Below are 25,094 nucleotides of genomic sequence, written 5' to 3'. Positions count from 1 at the left end.
ATACTAACAGCTGGAAACGTTTCATACAGAATTGTTTGACACAAATGAAGGAGAAAATCTTTTGTTCATTTGTTTGTTTGTTTTTTACACGAGCTGTGTGTGATTTGATGAGTATCTGAGGCTGAGACCACAGGACTGTAAAACATGATTGTTGGGCTTCATTTCTGTACTGAACAGTCATTTTAAGATCAGCTAGTAAATAACAATTAACTGATGTTGTTCATGAGACTAAAGTCATCTCACTTTGGTAATGTATTTATTATATGGCCAATTTTAAATATATATAGATGTATTATATATAAGAGAAAAATAGTGTTCGTTTAATATGTTGTTATTACTAAATTTGGCTCATTGCTTACATATATGTGTAAAAGCAAAATGTACGAGCTGTGATAACTGTGTCTGATAGAATGAAGAGTCGACTGATATATGAAATATTCCTTTATTGGGTGAGAAAATCAGACCATGTCATAACTGCTTTAAGTCACACAGAATAGATATCAGAGCCTTAAACAGGCTGACTTCTGCTAAATGGGTCAAACTGGGCAGAAAGTCTACAAACACATAACATCCTTATAGAATATGATGTAACACTATAGATCAACTTAGCTCAGAATATATAAAGCATATAAACAATTACAGCAATATGATGCAACAAACACAGCAGCTACTGATCCAAAATACTCAAAGCTTCATAGAACTGAAACAAACATTTATTTTTAGCTCCATTCTGCTGCTGATACATACTTTAGGTTACTGAACATTAACCTTGTTGCTGCCTTTCATAGTGTGTAACTTGAAGGCCCTGAGTACTTTCTCCCACACTGAAAACACTGGATGATCACATTATTTGAACATTACCTAATAAGACTGATTCAGGACAGACAGTGATGTTAAACTTTCCTAGCAGTCCTTCACAAACAGGGAACAGTCTGTCTATTCTCTCCATCTGTCAGCTGCTGCTGGCTCTTCCTCCTCCTCTTCCTCACACACTGCTGAGTTTGTCCTGGTGGATCATCAGGGCTGCAAAGCCTCACAGATGATGTGCAGCAGTGGGTCCCTCAGTCTGTCCTCACTCTGGACACTTGCAGTCGTCACACATGGAAATCAAATGTGTGATAAGCTGCAGGATTCAAACACAAGTGTAACTTATAAACACATGTTCATACTTTTATTCCACAATCAGAGAGAAAGAAACAGAGAGAGAGTGCAGGACAGACAGACAGGTGACAGTCTCAGGTGTACACACTGCTACACAACAGCACCAGAGAAGCAGGATTTAGTGTTTGTGTTATTACGAGTGTGTCAGGAGATTTATTCTAAAGACACTTTATTTCAATTCAATGAAGTCCATGTGAATTGTATGAAATGGGTGAGGTGGTGTAGGAAAATGTCCTCTTTTTGGTCTTAAGTTACTTTGGGTATTGTGTTTTTGGCAGGTTATACATGTTCTCACGTATTCTTTTGCTAAAGTTTCAAAATTTATAGTATAGAATTGTCGGCATCCCTCAGATTATCCCTCCTGATGAGACATGGCTTAAACCATGGCTCATTAGAGCGGCTGTTTTGTGTAATGATTTGGGAAGAATGGGTTTTCCTGCTATTTTCATTATGTCATCAGTGTCTAGTACTGCTCCATGTTTTAGCCATTGCTTTTGTGCTTTTGGTGGTGCTGCTTTTTGTTCGTCCTGCAGTACAGGTAGTGGAATGGTGTGGTTTTCATGAGTTGTTAATAAGACTGATGTGCTGCACATTTGCAAATTGTTAAATGTTGTATCACATAAGGAGTTTCCTCCCATGTAAACAGATGTGTGCCATGATAAAACCTTCCTCCACACACTAGAAATAAGAAACTAATTTCAACCCTTGTTACATCATATTCACTTATTTTATAATCCATTCATTTTTCCAAATCTAGTATCAATCAGCTAATTTGCATATCAGCTCATAATGCGCTAAGTTGACAGGTCAACAGAAATGCACGTTCAAAATATTATCACAAAAGAGAATTTCCTTCATACAGTAAATTACTTGTGTTGCATCAATCAAACAGAAAGCATCTCACAATGTATTGTATTACCAACTAAATTTATTGTCTGATTACTGCTTGGTCATACCAGACTCTCTCTCTGTCTATTTTTTCTTCTCTGTTTTCACAAACGTTTCACCTATTTTCAAGCTGAAGAGTTAAATGTCAGGAGATTTATTCTAAAGACACTTCTTCAGCTGAGAGTCAGAGAGTGGAGACACACAGTTTTACTTGCATGCAAGGGCAGTCACAGAGCACTCGCACAAGAGTGAGGGCTCCGGGACTCGTGCTCTGCCACTGCCCTGGTCTTTATTTATATACAACAGTAGGTGCATTCGTTTATTACATTGGAATGTGGATGTGTATATGTGTGTGTGTGCGCGTGCGTGCGTGTGCCAGGAGAGGCTTCTCTACCTGGCACGAAGTGAAACTGCTTGTTAAGCTTTTATCTAGCAGGTTCTGCTCCTTCCCTGCATAACGGGTCACAGTGAACTATAAACAACAGTCTGAGTCATAAAGAGGTCATCATGCAGTATTCTATCATATGCAAACTTATATTATTAAAAGACTATACTGACTACTAAGTACAATTTTCTATTGACAGAGTGCTAAACAAGAAGAGTTCCCAGATGGTGCAGTGGACACATGTGTGACTGCTGTGATTAAAGCATCTTTCTTTCAGCTTAACGAGTGAACCGTCAGCTCGTTCAAACACACGTTAAAGTCCGTTTGGCTCGACACCACCGAGCAGAGGCAGCAATATAACATAGCTAACATTAACAGTGCAGTGAATCCAGCTTGTGCCGTGATATTCAGGACTGCAAACCGAGCAGCATCACTGACTTTCAGCTTGTTGTGTTTGTGGATATATGACTGACTTTAATTATCCATAAAATCATCACATTCTCTGTAAGATTAAAGTCGACTATTGAACGACGCATATTTTGAAGTAAAGGCTTAAAAACCAAGTTAGTACAAACATCGCTAATGTTACATAACTTTGCCGACATGTGGCCAACAGTAATGTTTTAATGTTCTTCATTATTAAACATTCGCACATAAATAAGTGACGTCATATTCAGTACTTACTTTTGACAGTTCACTCTTCGGCCGCACTTCTTCTGCCATCCGTAATTTTGTGGGGCAAAATTATTCACACCCATCGCCGCGCTATGAAGTCAGGGATATGTTGGGCCATGAAGGATACACAAGCTGTGTCCCAAAACGTAGGCCGCATCCTTCGGAGGACACGACCTTTGTGGTCTACGTGGGTCGGGTCCTTCAAAGACCGAGAAGGCCGGAAGTGCGAGGCTGTGAAGTGGGACGGTCTAGCCTTCAGATCTGCATCACCGCTGTCTCGGTGGAGTTTAATAAACTCGGCCGTCTGCTCCTTGCTATCTAAAATATAACAAAACACTGGCGCATTTTTAATCTGTAGCTCTGCTCTAAAAGAACGGACGTACCTGGGCCCACCTACTATGCTTGCAAAGGTAAAATGATTGGCTAGAATCCAAAGTGTATGACATCTCAGGAAAAAAAAAAAAGCACGACCACTTCACAGATGAAAAAGCAACAAGGTGACATATACCAGTTTTTAAATTGTGTTGATAGGCCACGTAAAACCAGAGTCATGATAAACAATATATACGCGTGTTTTTCCTCAATTGTTTCGTCACGTTTGCTGTCTAAGGACAGCGCAGCGAGACCTCTCTGCTTATGAGCAAAAAACCAAACAAAACAAAAACAGCCCGTTAGTGTTGGTGGAAAAATGCACCATATCGACCAATCAAAAGTAATATGGCAACATGACATTTGGTTGTTTAGGAAGAGGAGGAAGATTTAGGAGTGACGGCGAGAGAGAGAGAGAGAGCGAGTTTTGAGATGTGAGAGATTTGTGACGTTTAGCGTGTTTGGAGTGTGTAGTTAATGTGTTGTCTTGTGTAGTTAGTGTGTAGTGTTGTGGATAGTTTGGTGTTGTGTGTCAGAACAATGAGGCGACTGCTGTCTCCAGGTAGAAACAGCAGTGACACACCTGCTGCTGTCAGACCTGCAGGTATCAGGCTGTGATGTTTCCTTTATAGTGGACAGAAATTATTTTATTTGGAGTCGCACAAATAATTTGTGGCATCTTATTGAAGAACAGCTGATTGTTCTGTAAATAGTTTGAAATGGTTATTTAAAAAATCAAGGTCAAAGGTAAATGGATGCAAATAACTTTGTTGTTCGCAAAACTTGTGCGTATGATTTTAAAATTGACCATTTATATTTGCATTTAAAGTTATGAAATATGATTCATTAAACATGTTTGTGGTTGTTACAGTAAAAAATGTGTTTTTTGTCTGATTTTAGATCAATTGTGTTAATACAGTAGTCAAAATGAAAACATGACTGTAGATTCAGACATGTGAGGTTGTGCTGAAAAGGATGAGACCAAACAAGGCAAAGTAAATAGTTTTTAAAGGTGAAATGTGGAGGAAACATCAAAAGTAGTTAAAAATGGCTGATTATACCCTGGACCTCAGAGGGTTAAACGTTTTTTTTTAAAGTAACGCAATAGTTACTTTTCAAGTAATTAATTACTTTTAAAATCTTGTAACTCAGTTACTAACTCAGTTACTTTTTCAAAGTAACTTGCCCAACACTGCTCAGTCACAGCACCTGGCTTGCAGTTGGATTAACAACACATTTCAATCATGAACAGATGATCCTCATGTGCATTTTTGATTAGACGTTTTAATTTTTTTCTGAACTTTTCACTGGGTGAAAGAATGAAAAACAACATGAAGCAAAACACAAAAACAGAATTACCTGTGGACCAAATCATTCTTCAGAATTACTCTGAGGTTGTATTGAGGATGATTTTAGCATTTATAAATAGGTGCAGCTTATCACCAACTGAGTTTGAGCTCGACGTGTAAATTTAGCTTCCAACCAAAATGCCAACCCTGCCAACCCTCCTGGAGCTCTGTGTCTGCCACGTAAACCAGCAACCCCTATGTGATGGGCCGTGGCCTGCAATGCTGCTGCAGGTGAGGTGGACTCACCTGCACGGCATCTACAATCACACCTCACCAGCATAAAAAGCAGTGCTTATTGTGTCATTGTGGTTGTTGTTATGTTGAGCTGGTAGCGGGTTAGCTGCAGCTGTGCTGTAAACAGCAACCGAGAGTTAATAAAGGATGCTTAAAACCATAAAAATGTCACCAGGTCTGCTGTGGTTTACTACACCCTTCCTTCTCATCAGTCTCTGCACCATCTCTAGTAATTCATCACAAACCCAGCAATCAGACGTCTCCCCTATCAACAAGCATGTGGCAACAGTGGGAAGGAAAAACTTCCTTGTAAAAGGAGAGAAGTTGTCTTTCTCTGAATCTAAACTGGGAGCTGGAAGATAAATACTTTATTTATACTGAAGAGAAGTTTACATATCCAGCAGCTTATTTTGGCCAGAGGGGCCGATGGTGCGCTATGGCAGCCTCGCTTCTGTCAGTCTGCCCCAGAGCAGCTGTGGCTACAACTGTAGCTGCCTCCACCAGTGTGTGAATGTGAGAGTGAATGAACAGTGGAATTGTGAAGCGCTTTGGGTGCCTTGAAAAGCGCTATATAAATGCAATCCATTATTATTATTATCATCATTATTATTATTATTATTATTATTTTCCTGAAAAACTCCACAGTGTCAGAGCTTCTCGGACCTGCTGCCCCTGAACATGGTGCCTGCTCAGACCTGAGAGGAAACCTCAGAGGAAGCTTTCTGCTCACGCTGCGTGCAGCAGTGATTGAGCGCTGCTGACCACAATAAGGACATAATCAGATGGTAAAAAGAATACTTTGAGGATTTCCTCAATCCCACCAACACTTTCTGTGGAAGGAGAGAGTGAGGAGTTGCTCAAGGCTCAGGATGTTGTACATGACTCTGCAGCACAGTCTGGAAGTCTTTTTTGTGAATGGAGGATGTCCTCCAACACTCCTCAGCCTCCCTGGGTGGATCTTTACCTGGATGCTGGCAAAAAGAGTCCGTCTCTAAGCTAAAGCTCAGATTATGGAGGAAAAGTGTGTTTTTTATTCTGGACTTGTAACCTTGAACCATCTTGTTATCTCCTGGAGCTCATGTGAAGGACCATTCAGTCCCTGTACAACTATAGTGAGAGCTTGGTTTGCATTTCCAGGCTCTGCCAGGGCTGCTGTTTGTCACCAGCTCTTTCACAGCTTTAATGAAGAGAATTTCTAGGCAGATAGTTTCCACCTTCTTGGCATCAGGATCACTCTGCTTTTTGCAGAAGATGTGGTCTCTTGGTCTCATCATGCAGTGACATCTAGTTCACACTTCAGGGCAGTTTGTAGCCAAGTGTGAAGCAGCTGGGATGACACTAAGCACCTCTGAGTCCAGGTCCCTGCTGCTCAGCCAGAAAAGGCTGGTGTGCTCACTCTGGATGAAGAACAAGTTGCTGCTCTGAATGGTGGAGTTGAGGTATTTTGGGGTCCTGTTCATAAAAGTCATGGGAAATGGACTGGTTCTAATATAGCACTTTTCTACTCATCTGAGCACTCAAAGCACTTTACACAACTTGTCCTGAAGCCAGGAATCGAAGCACCAACCTTCCGATCAGTAGATGACCTGCTCTACCGCCTGAGCTACAGGCGCCCAGTCAGAGAAGAGTGGAGCAGGAGACTGATGTGGACGGGTGCAGTGTCTGCAGTGAGCGTGTGTTCAGAGTGGAGTTGCTTCCACTGTTAAACATTATTTGGTATCAGTTTTACACAGTGAGCTGAAATGAAGATCTTAAACTTGCTAAAGTGCAGAAAAAAACCTGCTGAGTGCTGCTGATTGATACATTTCTATTCTATCAATTAGCAGCACTCAGCAGGTTTATATTTGATGGGTAACAGTCTGAAAATCCTCTTTTTCTTTTCGCGACTGACTCTGAGGTTGTGAAAGACATGACTGCTCAGAGGACTGATGGAGAGGAAGAGGCCTGGTCCACATCATACAGATAATACTGACAGCTGTCTGATATATTTTCCTTCATCTTCTGATAACAACATGCAAATTTAGTCGCCATAGAAACAGCTGAACAGGAAGACAAACATGTGAAAGACACTTGTTGCTCAACAGCAGTGACTGAATACAAACAAACTCATTTTCTGTGCTGATATCAAATAGAAAAAAGCTTTTATTCTCACACTGAACAAAGAGAAAATATCTCTGCTAACAAGTGAGGTGGTAAATATTACATTCAGTGTCTGTAGAGTCGATGTGGTTGCTCTCATTAATGTAATTAAGGTTTATTAATACAGCGCTTTACAAGAACAAAAGTCACAAAGTGCTTTACAGCACAGAGTAAGACACAAGAATTCAAACAAGGTAAACAGATAGCATGCACAGGCAGGTCCTCATTTACCCCCAAAGGTGTTAACAGTGTCACAGATCGTAGGTCCAGTGGAAGTGAGTTCAATAACTTGGAGAGATCCAGAGCTGATCCAGGTACAGCCAACAAGCACCGATCTGCTTGTTGGACTAATGCAGCTTTGCTCTGCACTCACTTCCACCACTGTTTGATTTAATAAGCTAAAGATTTTCTACATTATGAAAGTTTATTTCAGTAAAACATTGTCCTGTTAAACATTAAAGCATCAGTTTTAAACAGTGGCCTGACACTTTGCAGAAGCTAATCAAGGAAGTTAATCTTGCTAAACTGACACCAAGCTGAGCATGCAGTCTGAACACTTCCCCATTTTCTTCACTCGTGTGACTCTGAAGTTGTGAAAGACAAGAAGTTTTTCTTTTTTTTAAAGAATTATTTCAATACTTTAGATTTAGCAAAGAACTGGGTGTGTACATGCTACATGACAGGAAGAAAGTTTTTTAACTCCTCGAGTGACTGAAGGAGAGGAAAAGCTCTGATCCTGAAAATATTTTCAGTAAACTTAAGAACTGTGCAGATCAGCTGTCTGACAGATTTCCCTGCATCTGCACTGAGTCACTTTACTGCCACAGGATCACTGATTGGACCTGTGCTCAACTTCAAAACACCAAAATCCCTCAGTGACCATAATTTACAAAGCTATGACATCACAGCATCTGACCAATCACACGCTGTCACGGTCCTGTTGTTACATTAAAATAAAATCCCATTCAAACAGATTTTGGTGTGAATCAGATTATTTACACTGAAAGCTTCCTTTGGTCCCTTCACAGAGACACGTGGCAGCAGCAGCATTGAAGCTAAGCTACACTCGAGTACAGCAAATCATCTCTGACATCAGAGCTCACATGGACCCGAGGCGCCGAGTAGATAACTTCACCAGTGTTACCACTCGAGGCTCCGTTGGGAGAGCCAAAAGTCCTCTTGGAAAAATTCACCTCAGAGTAGGTGAGTTTGCTCGAGTCGTCTTCCTCCTGAAAAAGAGAACAAGCAGAGATAAAACTGTTGATCAGCTGCCACATTTTCAATAATGTTTAGGATTGTTAACACAAACCGACTCAAAGGACGAGACGAGCAGGTGCGTCGTCAGCCCTGAGTGAGTGGGGCCTGAGCCCCGGCTCTTGTAATAGGACAGTTCATTAAAGGGCCGGTGTGTTCAGGCGTCTATTTGTCACCGGGTATCACAGGTGATAAATAATGTGAGCACTGTGTGACTGATGTTATTTAATTAAGAATGAAAAATGAACCCCTCACTTGTGTGTAATTTTCCTGTTTATGTTTTGTTGTTCTATACAAAGATAAATGTGTGTGTATTCATGTTGTAAAGATGACAGAGGTTCATGTATGTTCACTAAGGATCAATGAAATGGACATTTGAAAATACCAAACAGAGCAGTTTGAATGAAATCAATCAAAAGCTAATGACTATAAAATAATCATAAACACACTGTGAAAGGAAAGTTATTATTAAAATACTCAAAAATACTAAATTAAAAGGAAAACACATGTACAGAAGAAGTGATGTGACTGCAGACAGATGTCACTGGGTGGAAAGATCTCTGCTGCATTAAATCCTGGCCTGTAGCTGCACTCATACTGACTTTGGTGACTATTTATCTCTTATGACATGGAATAGTGTATTAATGATATTTGTTGAATCATTGCTTAAGTCACTGTACAAAATATATTGATTTCATGTTAAATGCATAATAATCACATCAAAAACAAATAGGGCTAGGGCAGGGCAATATGGCCCAAAATATTTATCATGATATATATTTGAATAGAATAGAATTCAACTGTTGTCATTGCACATGTCACAAGTACAGGCAACGAAATGCAGTTTGCATCCATCCAGAAGTGCTTTGGCCATGATATAGCCCCCTCAGCCAACACGGATGCAGCCTGTGACTCTCTCCACTCTGTGTGCAATAACGATATAACTGACGATATAACTGACGTGAGACAAAATACTTTACAACTCCACAACTTTATTAGTGCAAAAAAAAACATCAATGTATTTTCACTTAAACAAGCAGCTGTTTTTTATGCAAATTTCTTGCTGACAGTTTAACCAAAAGGCGTTTCCAGTGGAAACTGGCCGACATATCCTCAGCATAACCATGTATAACATCCACAAAACTTAAAAAGAGGTCATACACACACAGTACGGTAATATTATGTTGAAGCACAGTACGTATCACTCTGCGAGGCTCCTGCCTACGATAGCCGTAATGCTCCGACAATCCATCAAGCGGTGCGGCTTCGTAGCTTAGCAAAGTCGTACTGAAACATTTCTGACAGATTTTCGAGCGCCGTGTACATAAAATCGGTTCGAGGTCAGTAAACACAACCAGAGTTCATACATAAGGCGCACTGTCGATTTTCAGAAAATCAAAGGATTTTAAGTGCGCCTTATTTTCTGAAAAACACGGTAATAACGACGGGCCGCTTGTGTGCTCTACCAAAAATTGTGCTTTGTTGTGTATCTGACGGACAAAAGCCAAACCAGTTCCACCACTGAAGCTGCAGCATTTTTACAAACCAGTTCTGGTTCATCTGTTTCATTCAACGATCCGCTTTCACCCTTCTTATTCTCCGTCGCCGCCATGATTTTTCTACCATGTTCATATGAAAACAGGCACTGCGCATGTGTGTTTTACCCATATTCTATCGCAATATTTCATTTTCTTATCATTGCCTAAAATTACACTGGTATTATCGGGAACGGTATGATATGGCCCAGCACTATTCAGGGCTGTAACGCTGACAGCCTTTTATAACCAGGACAGAGCAGCGGAGAGAAGATGAAGAATGAAGAGTGCAGTTTGGCTTCACTGCTGCAGTTTCTCTGCTCTGCAGTTTCAGTGATGTATTAACAGCCTTAGTTATGATTACGGCAGCTGAACAATTCACAAGTTTGACCAAACAACACACCACCTTGTTTGGTATAATAATAATTATGATAACAGCGATGTAATCTTCCTGTGTACTTGTATAGCATCTGTATTGAATTTATGTGATCCGGTTCATCTCCACAGTCATTCAGTGCAAACATGCAATTAATATTTTATCTCAAATTGTCTGAATTCATCACATCATGTGGATAAGTGCTACATGTACAGAGAAGGCCCTTGTTTGCAGTGTTACTGCTGTTGACCTGTGGCAGGATTGCAGGAAAAAGAAATCTACCTGATATGATTCATTTTAAAAACAGAAGTGATGATTTCTGTTTTGGTCATCAGTAAGGCTCAGGCGTCTGAGGAAGAGGAGGAGGCCTCACTGCAGTTTTAACACAGCTCCTCATGCTGTTCAGAGAAGGCTCTTGCACCTCAAATTCCTTTATTGCTTTTACAGTTTATTTCAACTGTGGCCTCCATCTATGGGACTGCTGATCGTCACATTTTGCTCGATAGGCTGGTTGGGTGTTCGTGGGTCTACTCACATCGTGTATGTTTGAATGATGCTGCTTCTAATTTCAGTATTCTCCTCTGCCTGCTGTCTTCCACAGGGTTCTGTTTGGGGTCTTTACTGTTTCAGCACATTCTGAGCACTTTAATACACATGATGTTCAGCTGCATGTCTCTCAAACCCCAAAATGTTTCTGAGCTGCAGACCCTGTGTACAGAAGGTGGATCACTGATAACTTTCTCCAACCTGAAGAAAAAATAGTCCCAGTTTGTGCTCCTGACAGATTTGTGTGTAAGGTAATGGAAAGTCCCTTTGACACATTTACTAAATCTGTCAGAAACCATTAAGGTGACTGTTGTTAAACCCTTTTTGATCACTTAAGAAATATTACAAAGTTAAGTCCCATTGTGTCACAGTATGACTGTACTCAGTGAACGTTTCCATCCTCAGTCTGCAGCAGGTCTCTGGGGTCATGTTTTTATGTTCTAGCATGCTGCTATCAGCACTGTGTGATATTTATCTTTAAACCTGCTGAACTAATAAAATTCTACTTACTAATTTCACCAAAACTCTGACGCTGTGAGTAAAGTTGATCAAACTCACCTCTGTGACAGCAGCCTGCTCGGTTTCCACAGGAGGATCTGAAAACACATCAGAGAGAATATTTTTGACATGATTTAGTGCTGACAGATCTCCCTCTGTGACGACCTTCACCAAAGTCACTGAAGACTTTTTTCAGTGAGTGATTCAGACAACATTTCTGCCAGGCTTTGGATATAAATTCAAATTAATTTGACTTCAGTTTCATTTACAGTTGAGTCACATAACTCATCATTTGTTGGGGAAATAAAAGAATTTTCGTATTTGTGCCGAAGTATACTGCCACGGTGGATTTTAACTCAAACACAACATGTGAATAAAGTGAAGACTTTCATCACATCAGCTGTTCTGTGTTTGACCCTCCAGTTCATCTGTGGCCTTTCTGTGTGATGATGCTTCTCCCAGTGCTTGTGATGGTTTCCACCACATCTCCTCCAACACGCTGAAGCCGGTCAGAAACCTTCAGTTTTTAAAGAGTCATTTTTAAGTAGTTTTCGACCAAAACATTAGCAGGAGCCACACAACAGATTTAATCAAGGCAGAATAGTATTTGAAGTATAAATTAACTGTAACATTAGCCACATGTGACTCCTCTGCTTTGGGCTATTTTTCAATGATTAATGTGAAACTTTACATTTTCATTTGTGTAATAAAATGATTGTTTTTGGTTTGTTTTTAATTTGCTTTGCTGTCTGTAAATCACAGTCAGTTTAATGTTGGCACCTGCTGCTGTAACAGTAACTATTACATCACTTCCAGGTGTAACTCAAAGTTTAAACTGAGCAGCAGTTCACTCTCTTAACCTGAATTCAGATCTTAAGGTGGTTTTTGTTCAGTAATTTTTCCTGGGTCGAGGTTGTGTTGTTGTGTTTGTCTTTTCAAAGCTTTAATTCACAAAGAATTAAATACAAACTGAGCGATGAGTGCATCTGTCTGTGTGCTTCCTGCTGTCTCACCCTTTGGTTTAGAGGATCTTTTCTTGCAGAATATCAGCACAGACACTGATAACAGGATGATGATGAGAGCCAGAGTCAGACCCACAACCAGCAGCACATCTGCAGCAGATTGAGAAGAACAACAAGCTGAAGACATGCGTACAGTATACAGAGCTGTACAGTAAGAACTCATCACCTACAGACTGAAATAATATGAAATAGAGTTTGTGTTATTTTAGCATTTTACAGCATCTAAAGAACATATTCACTTCAGATTGTTTGCTAATGTCATTTGTCAAACTAAATGAAAAGCATATAACAGGACACATTAAGGAGTAATTATGATAATAATTAAACCAGTTTTCACTCAGGTTATAAAAAATCTGTCAGTGTTTCTACTCTCAGACTCATAGATGGATGTACCTGTAGATGCTGCTCTTTCAGGCTGCTCAGTGCTTCCAGTCAAAGTTAATGAAGGTGTGGAACTTCCTGTAGTTGTGGCTGATGGTCCAGCTGCTGAACAAGAGCAGAGAGGAAAGTTTGACTTATAAATGTTTGGAGCTGTGAACAAGGAAAACACAAAGATTCAAAAATCAGCTGAGAAATCAAACGAGCCTTAAATGGATCCACTGATTGAGAAAAAACAGTTTGGCAAATTTAACAGCAGATATATGACAGGAAATAAGGAACAGCTGAACAGCTCCACTCTGACAACATTTGATTAATGTCAGTAAAAACTCACCGTCTGTGACAGTGACCTCAAAGTCTCTGGATGAACTGCTGGAAGATCCACTCAGTAAACATCTGTACCGTCCTGAGTCAGACTTGGTCAGCTGTGTGATGCTCACATACAGAACTCCTGAATCATATCCAATGTTGTATCTGCCTCTCTGAGCTCTGTTATCATTTGTGTCAACAAGAAAGTTTTCTCTTCCACATTCTCCTCTGCAGAACAACCTTCTGTATCCAGGTTGTTTAAAGGAGCATCCGACTGTGAGAGAGCTTCCAGTTTCTTTATCGAAGTGTTTCAGCTGAGCAGGATCATCGTTTCCATCCAGCAGTGCTGTTAAAGAGACAAACAATCAATAGTTACTATCAGTGCTGAAGATGATGCAGTCTGATCAGAGTAACTCCAGTTTGATCCACAGTTACACTGGGAGCTGCCCAGTTCAACCAGTCTGACAGAGGAACTGTTGAACTAACTGAGATTTAAACGGCTTCATCATCAGACTGATTGGATTCATGAAAAATCAGCTTTTATGACAAGTATAGACTCTAAAATGTGAACACTTCATGGTTTTAAGTACATTTAAAGTCTGGATGGACTTTTGTGTTCTGAATGTGATTTTCACGTATTCATTGAGGAAGAATCCATTTTGCTGTGAGGGGAACTCTTGGAAAGATCAAACTGACGACACAGAAGCAAAAACTCATCAAAGAAAATCAAAGTTACATCAGAAAATCTTCTTTCATTCATCAGCGTCTGTTTCTGACATCAACATTTCATTCACATCATTATCAGCTGACACACTCACTAATATTCACACACACTCGTGTCCCAGCTGCAGTTCATCGGTTACTTAGAGGAGTCCAAATGTAACCAACAGTTTACAGAAGAACAAACTTCAGCTTCTTTAAACCGTCAGCAGCTGTCAGTGAAAACTCAAACTTTGCTTCAGGAACAGAAACTAAACATTTCCACAGCTGAAACAGAAACTCACCTTCAACAACAAAGATCACAAACGGTGTGAATGAAGCTGATGATGAAGATCCAGCCAAACCACAGCTGTACCGTCCAGAGTCAGACTCAGTCAGCTTTGAGATGCTCACAGATAAAACATTGTTTTCATATTCAATGCTGTATCTGCCTGTTTGAGCTCTGACATCAGTTGTATTAATGAGAATGTTTTCTCCTTCACATTCTTCTCTGCAGAACATCTTCCATGTTCCTGGAGAATTAAAGGAGAATCCAGCTTTAAAATCTCCTCCAATGACTCCATAGTGAAGAATCTGAGCATCGGTGACTTCAGGGTTTCCATCCTGCAGAGCTGTTGGAAACATGAACCATCAATAGTTACTGTTTGTACTTCCTGTAAGAAGCTGCAGTCTGATCACAGCATCCACACACAGACACACTGAGACTAAAGTCTGAATAACAACAATGATTCATGTCAAATACATTTTATTGTCTAAAGTGGTGGAAAATCTTCTTCCAGTCGACATGACTCAAAATATATCTGAACATGTTTCCTATGCATGAATAAAATGACAATAAAAGATGAAGATAAACAAAATATGACATGTAAATGACTCATAACTCCTCTGTGTGGTACTTGTAGTAATTATATGTTGAGAGATTGAAGCAACAGCTCAACATGCAAGTTTTTCATGTGTTTCATCCACAGGAAGTGATGTCATCATTTACTTTAAATGTACTGCTGGTGTCAAAGTTCATGAAGAAACAACAGAACCAGTGATGAAGTTTGTATTTGTTGTAACTTTGTTCTGGTTGGGGCGATCGTGGCTCAAGAGTTGGAGTTCCCCTTGTAATCTGAAGGTTGCCGGTTCGAGCCCCGGCTTGGACAGTCTCGGTCGTTGTGTCCTTGGGCAAGACACTTCGTTTTTTATTTTTTTTTTGAGGAAGTAACAAATACTTGCAATGAACGACATGTTATTGAGTAATTTATGACTCTATTTTAAAGCTCTAAAGCCAAACTCAGCAGCTGATGTGAGTCAGTTACTTTATGTAAATGATTTCAGTTCATTCCAGCATTTAAACTCTGTGCAGTCGTATTTCTGTTCAGCTCCAACAGGACAAACAGGAAGAATTAGGAAATAACTTTTCACAGAACTCTGGGTTTGAAGATGCTGACAGATTTCACTCACGTCACTCACACGTTTATATTTGTCTGCAGGAAGTGATGTCATTTTGTCAAATCTATATGCACTGTGGGAGTGAACTGTGAATAGTCACAGTGAAGAAACATGAACATGTAACAGTAAAAGCAACAAAATGTGTTTTTGTCTTTCAAATAAAATTTCATTGACTTGATCAACAAGTTTGTATTTTCAAATAATAACTGAAAGCATCAGGTGGAGTTTTTACTTTGATATTACAGGTTATTTTGAGGAAGTAACAAACACTTGTAAGAAACCATCTTTGAAAGGACGAATCCTAAAGCCAAAGTGAGCAGCAACATGTCCATGAATGTCTCACCGTGATGGTTTCTTCTGTCCACACTGGCCACAAACACATCCATGAAATCATGAATAAAAGCAGTTTGAATGGAAGAAGCGTCCATGAAAGTGACTCATAGCTGACTCTGATCATCATGTTTAACAACAGAAAGAAACATGTTGAAGAACGAGAGTGACAGAAAGAAAAAGTGAATGTACTCACAAAGGAAGAAGAAGCAGATCAGAGTGTGATGGACTTTCATGATGAGGCTCTGATGGTTTACTGCTGCCTCTCTTCTTCTTCACTGGAAACCAGGAACTTGTGACGCCTCACTTCTCTAACTGAAGGAGTCCCTCCTCCAAACACCACAGCACCTCTACACTCCTCCCCTCTGCATCCGTCTGTGAGTCTGCTGCAGGGCCTCAGCCTTCCTCCTTATATTTATAGTATTATGTGCAAAGTGCTGCAGGAAATACAATGATGACACTTGACTCTGTTAAATTCAGCACAGTGACCAAAACCTCCAACAATGATCATCATTCATCATGAAATCATTTCTCTTACTGTATCTGAAGATAATGAACTTTAGTTTGGGATCATTTAGAAAAACAGTTTGGGTCAAATGTTAGAAAAGAGTCAGACTTTCTTTCTTCTCACAGTTTGTTTAACATGAGTTTCAAATCTTTGCACATTTAGTAAATCTATTAACAGAATATGAAAGAACAACAGTTCTGACATTATATCAAACATTTCAATCACCTTGTGGTTCAAAGTGGTATTACATGACAGCACAGCCTCATGTAATACCACTTTGAACCACAAGGTGACGCACGAGTCAGTGTAGCATCCAGTATGTCCTCAGTCCGACATGAGACATCCCAACATTATTCCAGTTAGCTCAATATTCCATGTTCCAGGAATGCAGGAATGTTACTGTCACACTCAGCCATCTGATCCTCCTGAGACACAGAAGAAAATCTTTTGACAGAGTAAAGTTTAATGTTAAACAAATTAAATAAATAAATCAGCTGTAATCTGATATTTGTGACCTATCGGAGACTGAGAGAGAGCAACTTGTGTTTTTGGAAACATTTGCCGCATTTTGAAGTGTTGCTGAATTCCAGTGTAAGGCTGAGGGTTTATCTGTTTATCTGTTTATCCTCGTCTGTGTTCGCATTATGTTCCACGGTTGATGTGCCTGATGTTTGTTCCAGAACCACACCCACTGTTATACACTCTGAATGAGGCAATAAAGGGAATCATCTTCCTATTGCTGCCTGGCTTCATTCTGTTAGAGACTTTATTCTTTCCCCCTGAAAGGAGACCTCACTGTGATGGTTACTTTGATGGACTGTCTAATCTTGAAGAATCTGTCTCAACTTATTGAACTGGCCATAATTAGGAGCCAGCAAATTGTGACCAGGTTATCTGAATCATGCTAAAATACAGATACACTGAAAAGTGTTTAAGTTACGACTGTCTCTAGAAATGAACGCCTCCTGTTGTTTGTGCGCTCGGATTTTCTTTCCCTAAAACCAGACGGGCTGTTTTCTGTTTGATGTAATCAGAGGACTACCTGCTTGGTGTTTGTAGGCAACTGTCCCAGGTTCATGTTTCATGGTAAAAAAAAGTTTCAACCGTATTTCAGTATGATTGAAACTGAACTGATTATGACAGGAGACCTACAGTTTAATGTTGTTTAAGCACATATGTTGTGAATTTTAGAAATCAACAGGATGAAGGAACAAATCAAACTCATTCTAAATATTCTACAAGCTCTCGCATTTCTCAACATTGTTACCTTCAGACTGCTGTATGACGATGGAGCTCTTTCTCAGTTTGAGACAAATTTCCCAGACAGGTCCAGCCCACTGTTCTTACTCTTATTTCACAACAACTATTATGGAATCAAAAACCTCAAAGTGCTGACTGACTGCTAAATACATCTGTAAAATCTGTCATAGGACCACTAATTTCTTTTATTTGCATCGGTGTGAAGGGAACTTCTCTGTATGTAATGACCCTGTCTGCAGCCAGCAGACGCCTGTTCACTGTGTGCTGAATCACTCCACCCTGTCTTTCTGTAGGCCTGTTTGTGTGGCAGGTCTCATGTGCAGGTACTGGAGGGTTAGTGCAGCTGGATTTCCATCAGTGACACTGACAACATCTGGCTGGTTCCCCTCCCTGAGACACTTTTTGAGTTTTGCTTTGGGTTCTTGAATCAAACAGCACTGTGTGCAGCATTTCTTCACCCACACACTCATTTACTGCTGATTATACTGACTAGACTCACCGTGGTTATCACTCTATCCAATGGCTGTTAATAGCAGTTATCACTCCCAAGTATGGCTCAGATTGGCCCTCCTGTTCTGCAGCTTCACCCCAGCACAGTCTATCCTCCAGTTCCTGGGGCTTCTCCTGAACCTGCTCCTTCACCCATCCCTGTTCCCGGGGTGAGAGCGACCAGGGCCCGGCCCGGCCCTGCACCCGCGCCAGTTCCTCGGGTGGGGACAGCTGTAGGGCTGCAGCTATTGATTATTTTAGTAATGGAGTAATTATATCTTTAAAATGTGCTGTTCAAATGAAGCTGACTTGACTTGAATATTAATACTGAGTTGACAGAATCCATGTGTATTGCATAAAGACACATAAAAAGTTAAGACTTTACAGATATCCATGTATCTGATAACAGGAGTTCTAAACTAAAACTCCTCCAGGTGACGGTGTCACGGCAGCTGCCCCGGAGTAACAAACAAAACACCAGATTAGAGCCTGACGTCAGGGCGGTGAGGTGACGTCAGGCACTGCTGCCCCGATTAAAGTCTCCAGGTTCAAGGGTCTTGGTCAGCTGGGGTCTTTCTGTGACATTCATATGCTCTCCACGGTCCAATGAGACGGTTGTTAGGTTGTGCCCAAAACCTATAGGTGTGTATATGAGAGAGTGTGGTTTCTGTCCTTTTTGACTTGCGACCTGTGCAGGTGGACCCGCCTCTCTCCCTGTGACAGCTGGGACAGACTCCACCCCTGTGACCCTCAGCTGAATAAGCAGTTAACAAAAATGATCCACAGATGATCAGAAATTCCTCCGTTTACAGTTCAGTAGGTAACGTGCTCATCACATCCACTGATTGTGTTGTTGTTGTAAGTTAGGGTAACTGGAACAGCTGCTCTTTCACAGACTGGCCCCACATCAGCTCCCTACTGCATCCTGTAGTACAAACTGGTGTGACACCAAAGTCTGTTCCATACAAATAATCTGATTCAATACAAACACCAACATTGTGCTGACCTAAAGAACACCAAAAGTCACAGGAACGCTGTGGAAATGTGGGATTTGCAGCAGGACTGATGTGGATTACAAAGTGAAGGCAGACTTATTATGTTTCAACCACTGTAATAATAATAGAATAAGAACACCATCCTTGTAGCTGCTGCGTGCTGCGTATGCTAAGGTTTTATATGGTTTGCTGTTAGCTCTGTGTGGCTAACCAGCTGATTAACTTCAGTTATGTCTGATGCAGATCCATCAAGTGATTCCAAATGAACATTTAATGCAGTGGATTCACTTAAAACACTCAAATAAAATAGAAGAATCCAAAGCTACGATTGTCTCTGTTTAGGGTTGAGTAAAATATGAAATCTATAACATTTCATTATTTTTCTTAGTGTACAAAAAACAGACTGATCAGGGAAGGTAATGTTTTCTGTTGTTTTTAATAACATGTACATAATATTGGCAGTTTCATGATACTGAGGGGAGCGACTGTTTCTGTCCAGGGTGGGAGGGGTCAGAAGACATTTTTCGTGTCAGTCTCAGGGTCCTGGAGGTGTCGAGGTGTTGGAGAGAAGGAAGACTGCAGACACCTTCTCAGACAAATGGATGACACACTGCAGCAGAAAGACTTCACAGTGTCCACGGGGCACTCGTGTAGGATGATGGGGGCTGGTGGGGCTGGTTCCTCCTGCAGACGTTCCAGCAGCTGCAGTTCCTCTAACAGCCACTTGAAGCTGACTCCGAAGTGAGTCAATATTTACAGTTTTCAGGGTTTGTGTTCAAACTTTAAACCTGATGCACTGAAACAAACCCAGGTGTGAATCCAGAGAGTCTCATGTGTGGTGTGTGAGTGTAGAGTAGGTCTGGTCCTGGTCCCTGCCGGCTGGATCGAGGCTCTGGTAGGTCGAGTCTTCACGTGTAGAACCTGGAGTACAGTTCTCGTAGTGGACGTCCTGAAACAGAGACAAACTGTCTTCTTCACATAAAAAGAAGAGACTCTGACTTGGTTAAATCATTTGTGCTGGTAAATATTTCCACGTTGCCTCGTTGAACCTCTCAGACAACAGTGTCTCTGTTTGTTGTTGGAGTCTCCGTCTGGGCGGCCATTTTTGTCACCTACCTGTTTGAATTCACCTTCTTGGATTGTAATTTCTGGAACAGTCTACAAACTGAACCATCACACTGTGACTGCTTTATTTCTTTGTTACAGCAGCAGTCTGTCAACAGTGAGAGGAACCAAAGAGAAAGAAAGTCACCTCCATGTCTGTGCCCTCTGAGTTTCCTCTGGTCCTCAAACCTGTGGAACAAACAAAGGATGTTCCTCTGTTAGAGGGACCAATCATTCAAAGTGCACATGAGGCTGAAGATCACTGCTGCCCCTCCTGTTCTTTCATTCTGCTTAGTTGGACTTTATTAGGCTTCATTTTAGACTTTGCCTTCAGAATCAAAGACTCACATTTGCTCGAGTCTCCTCCTGTGTACTGAAGAAGTGATCCACAATAATTATACTATTTTACAGTTTTCATGGGTCGTGTAGTCAGAATATTTTTCCTGTTTTTACTTCACACGTCTGAAGCAGAGAACATCTGGATCTGATCCTGCTGACAGTGTCCAGACTTCATGTGTGACACAGTTTAGGATTCAGTTACTTCCAGTGTTTAACATCATCTCTACAAGTCACTCCACTCTCCTCTTAGAGCCCAAAGTGGACAAGCAGGATGAAATATTTTGATGTTTGACTGCAGCTGTTTGAACAGACTTCAAGTGAAGTGAAAAAAGAGTTTTTGGTTAGAAACGAGACGTTCTGTGTGTTTCTGTGTCTCTGTTATCTTACCTCTGCTGCTCTTCCTCTTGATGCAGATTATTAGAACAGCCAGTGATGAGAGGATGATGATGATGAGCAGAGAGATGATTACATACAGCAGCACACCTGTGACAGCAGAACAAGCTTGTTTGACTCTGATTTATTGATTGATGAGTTGCACATGTAGTGAAATAACAGACGTGAAACGAATAAACAAACAGATAAAAGTTCTACATGAACAAGAGGAGCTGACAGAGAATTTAGAAAAAGAAAACGTGTTTGGCACAACGTCACACTCACATCATAATTCTGATTAGAAAAGCTGCCACACAGGACAGGCTGATTAAAAACATACTGTCTTCTCTCATAGATGGATGTACCTGTAGATGCTGCTCTTCCAGGCTGCTCAGTGCTTCCAGTCAAAGTTAATGAAGGTGTGGAGCTTCCTGTAGTTGTGGCTGATGGTCCAGCTGCTGAACAAGAGCAGAGAGGAAAGTTTGACTTATAAATGTTTGGAGCTGTGAACAAGGAAAACACAAAGATTCAAAAATCAGCTGAGAAATCAAACGAGCCTTAAATGGATCCACTGATTGAGAAAAAACAGTTTGGCAAATTTAGTTTTAGATTTAAAAAATGCACTAAAATAGTTTAACAATGAAATAAAATATGAATGTATGTTGAAATATCAGGTTCTTGGAAACAACAAAGACATTTAGGGACATTAATGGTCACCTGTTCATTTCCAGCTCCACACTCTTATTCCTGCTCTCCATCACAGTAACTTTACAAAATTCACACTTCAAAATAATCTTGTTTCTAAATAATTCTGTTTATATGTTGAGATAAACTGAGTGCTGAGAGCAGCCTGAGCTGTTGGCTCACAGGGATTACTGTACAGACACTGAGCTCATTATTAGAAACTCTGCTCGTGTTTAACATGAACATCCACCACTGGAACAGCAGATATATGACAGGAAATAAGGAACAGCTGAACAGCTCCACTCTGACAACATTTGATTAATGTCAGTAAAAACTCACCGTCTGTGACAGTGACCTCAAACTCTCTGGATGAACTGCTGGAAGATCCACTCAGTAAACATCTGTACCGTCCTGAGTCAGACTTGGTCAGCTGTGTGATGCTCACATACAGAACTCCTGAATCATATCCAATGTTGTATCTGCCTCTCTGAGCTCTGTTATCAAGTGTAAGAACAAGAATGTTTTCTCCTCCACATTCTCCTCTGCAGAACAACTTTCTGTATCCAGGTTGTTTAAAGGAGCATCCGACTGTGAGAGAGCTTCCAGTTTCTTTATCAAAGTGTTTCAGCTGAGCAGGATCATCGTTTCCATCCAGCAGTGCTGTTAAAGAGACAAACAATCAATAGTTACTATCAGTGCTGAAGATGATGCAGTCTGATCAGAGTAACTCCAGTTTGATCCACAGTTACACTGGGAGCTGCCCAGTTCAACCAGTCTGACAGAGGAACTGTTGAACTAACTGAGATTTAAACGGCTTCATCATCAGACTGATTGGATTCATGAAAAATCAGCTTTTATGACAAGTATAGACTCTAAAATGTGAACACTTCATGGTTTTAAGTACATTTAAAGTCTGGATGGACTTTTGTGTTCTGAATGTGATTTTCACGTATTCATTGAGGAAGAATCCATTTTGCTGTGAGGGGAACTCTTGGAAAGATCAAACTGACGACACAGAAGCAAAAACTCATCAAAGAAAATCAAAGTTACATCAGAAAATCTTCTTTCATTCATCAGCGTCTGTTTCTGACATCAACATTTCATTCACATCATTATCAGCTGACACACTCACTAATATTCACACACACTCGTGTCCCAGCTGCAGTTCATCGGTTACTTAGAGGAGTCCAAATGTAACCAACAGTTTACAGAAGAACAAACTTCAGCTTCTTTAAACCGTCAGCAGCTGTCAGTGAAAACTCAAACTTTGCTTCAGGAACAGAAACTAAACATTTCCACAGCTGAAACAGAAACTCACCTTCAGCAACAACGATCACAAAGTGTCTGAATGAAGCTGATGATGAAGATCCATCCAAACCACAGCTGTACCGTCCAGAGTCAGACTCAGTCAGCTTTGAGATGCTCACAGATAAAACATTGTTTTCATATTCAATGCTGTATCTGCCTGTTTGAGCTCTGACATCAGTTGTATTAATGAGAATGTTTTCTCCTTCACATTTTTCTCTGCAGAACATCTTCCATGTTCTTGGAGAATTGAAGGAGAATCCAGCTTTAAAATCTCCTCCAATGACTCCATAGTGAAGAATCTGAGCATCGGTGACTTCAGGGTTTCCATCCTGCAGAGCTGTTGGAAACATGAACCATCAATAGTTACTGTTTGTACTTCCTGTAAGAAGCTGCAGTCTGATCACAGCATCCACACACAGACACACTGAGACTAAAGTCTGAATAACAACAATGATTCATGTCAAATACATTTTATTGTCTAAAGTGGTGGAAAATCTTCTTCCAGTCGACATGACTCAAAATATATCTGAACATGTTTCCTATGCATGAATAAAATGACAATAAAAGATGAAGATAAACAAAATATGACATGTAAATGACTCATAACTCCTCTGTGTGGTACTTGTAGTAATTATATGTTGAGAGATTGAAGCAACAGCTCAACATGCAAGTTTTTCATGTGTTTCATCCACAGGAAGTGATGTCATCATTTACTTTAAATGTACTGCTGGTGTCAAAGTTCAGGAAGCAACAACAGAACCAGTGATGAAGTTTGTATTTGTTGTAACTTTGTTCTGGTTGGGGCGATCGTGGCTCAAGAGTTGGAGTTCCCCTTGTAATCTGAAGGTTGCCGGTTCGAGCCCCGGCTTGGACAGTCTCGGTCGTTGTGTCCTTGGGCAAGCCACTTCGTTTTTTTTTTTGAGGAAGTAACAAATACTTGCAATGAACGACATGTTATTGAGTAATTTATGACTCTATTTTAAAGCTCTAAAGCCAAACTCAGCAGCTGATGTGAGTCAGTTACTTTATGTAAATGATTTCAGTTCATTCCAGCATTTAAACTCTGTGCAGTCGTATTTCTGTTCAGCTCCAACAGGACAAACAGGAAGAATTAGGAAATAACTTTTCACAGAACTCTGGGTTTGAAGATGCTGACAGATTTCACTCACGTCACTCACACGTTTATATTTGTCTGCAGGAAGTGATGTCATTTTGTCAAATCTATATGCACTGTGGGAGTGAACTGTGAATAGTCACAGTGAAGAAACATGAACATGTAACAGTAAAAGCAACAAAATGTGTTTTTTATCTTACAAATAAAATTTCATTGACTTGATCAACAAGTTTGTATTTTCAAATAATAACTGAAAGTATCAGGTGGAGTTTTTACTTTGATATTACAGGTTATTTTGAGGAAGTAACAAACACTTGTAAGAAACCATCTTTGAAAGGACGAATCCTAAAGCCAAAGTGAGCAGCAACATGTCCATGAATGTCTCACTGTGATGGTTTCTTCTGTCCACACTGGCCACAAACACATCCATGAAATCATGAATAAAAGCAGTTTGAATGGAAGAAGCGTCCATGAAAGTGACTCATAGCTGACTCTGATCATCATGTTTAACAACAGAAAGAAACATGTTGAAGAACGAGAGTGACAGAAAGAAAAAGTGAATGTACTCACAAAGGAAGAAGAAGCAGATCAGAGTGTGATGGACTTTCATGATGAGGCTCTGATGGTTTACTGCTGCCTCTCTTCTTCTTCACTGGAAACCAGGAACTTGTGACGCCTCACTTCTCTAACTGAAGGAGTCCCTCCCCCAAACACCACAGCACCTCTACACTCCTCCCCTCTGCATCCGTCTGTGAGTCTGCTGCAGGGCCTCAGCCTTCCTCCTTATATTTATAGTATTATGTGCAAAGTGCTGCAGGAAATACAATGATGACACTTGACTCTGTTAAATTCAGCACAGTGACCAAAACCTCCAACAATGATCATCATTCATCATGAAATCATTTCTCTTACTGTATCTGAAGATAATGAACTTTAGTTTGGGATCATTTAGAAAAACAGTTTGGGTCAAATGTTAGAAAAGAGTCAGACTTTCTTTCTTCTCACAGTTTGTTTAACATGAGTTTCAAATCTTTGCACATTTAGTAAATCTATTAACAGAATATGAAAGAACAACAGTTCTGACATTATATCAAACATTTCAATCACCTTGTGGTTCAAAGTGGTATTACATGACAGCACAGCCTCATGTAATACCACTTTGAACCACAAGGTGACGCACGAGTCAGTGTAGCATCCAGTATGTCCTCAGTCCGACATGAGACATCCCAACATTATTCCAGTTAGCTCAATATTCCATGTTCCAGGAATGCAGGAATGTTACTGTCACACTCAGCCAACTGATCCTCCTGAGACAC

The 25,094-nt window shown here is 40.4% G+C and overlaps 2 protein-coding genes across 4 annotated transcripts; both read right to left on the bottom strand.

Annotated features, from left to right (window-relative positions):
* Nucleotides 1-7,173: 7,173 nt before the first annotated feature.
* Nucleotides 7,174-15,903, bottom strand: LOC146365050 (uncharacterized). Of its 2 annotated transcripts, none has more exons than XM_084917719.1 (7): nt 15,802-15,903; nt 14,123-14,449; nt 13,144-13,464; nt 12,825-12,917; nt 12,423-12,521; nt 11,470-11,507; nt 7,174-8,429 (listed from the first exon to the last, which is right to left on the bottom strand). In XM_084917719.1, exons 1-7 carry the CDS (start codon nt 15,839-15,841, stop codon nt 8,256-8,258), a joined length of 1,092 nt encoding a protein of 363 aa, XP_084773845.1. In that variant the 5' UTR covers nt 15,842-15,903; the 3' UTR covers nt 7,174-8,255. The 2 variants fall into 2 exon arrangements, with proteins under 2 accessions (XP_084773845.1, XP_084773846.1); XM_084917720.1 differs by having other exon boundaries at nt 12,825-12,914.
* A 3,391-nt stretch (nt 15,904-19,294) lies between these two features.
* Nucleotides 19,295-24,450, bottom strand: LOC146365049 (polymeric immunoglobulin receptor-like). Of its 2 annotated transcripts, none has more exons than XM_084915880.1 (7): nt 24,349-24,450; nt 22,675-23,001; nt 21,696-22,016; nt 21,038-21,130; nt 20,688-20,783; nt 20,110-20,150; nt 19,295-19,806 (listed from the first exon to the last, which is right to left on the bottom strand). In XM_084915880.1, exons 1-7 carry the CDS (start codon nt 24,386-24,388, stop codon nt 19,687-19,689), a joined length of 1,038 nt encoding a protein of 345 aa, XP_084772006.1. In that variant the 5' UTR covers nt 24,389-24,450; the 3' UTR covers nt 19,295-19,686. The 2 variants fall into 2 exon arrangements, with proteins under 2 accessions (XP_084772006.1, XP_084772007.1); XM_084915881.1 differs by having other exon boundaries at nt 21,038-21,127.
* Between the last annotated feature and the right edge of the window lie 644 nt (nt 24,451-25,094).

The sequence above is a fragment of the Perissodus microlepis genome, chromosome 20 (genome assembly GCF_051167445.1).
Source record: "Perissodus microlepis isolate ML-2025 ecotype Zambia chromosome 20, ASM5116744v1, whole genome shotgun sequence".
Classification (NCBI taxonomy): domain Eukaryota; kingdom Metazoa; phylum Chordata; class Actinopteri; order Cichliformes; family Cichlidae; genus Perissodus; species Perissodus microlepis.
Note: the sequence above shows the minus strand (reverse complement) of the source record. Positions and strands in the feature narration are given on the sequence as shown.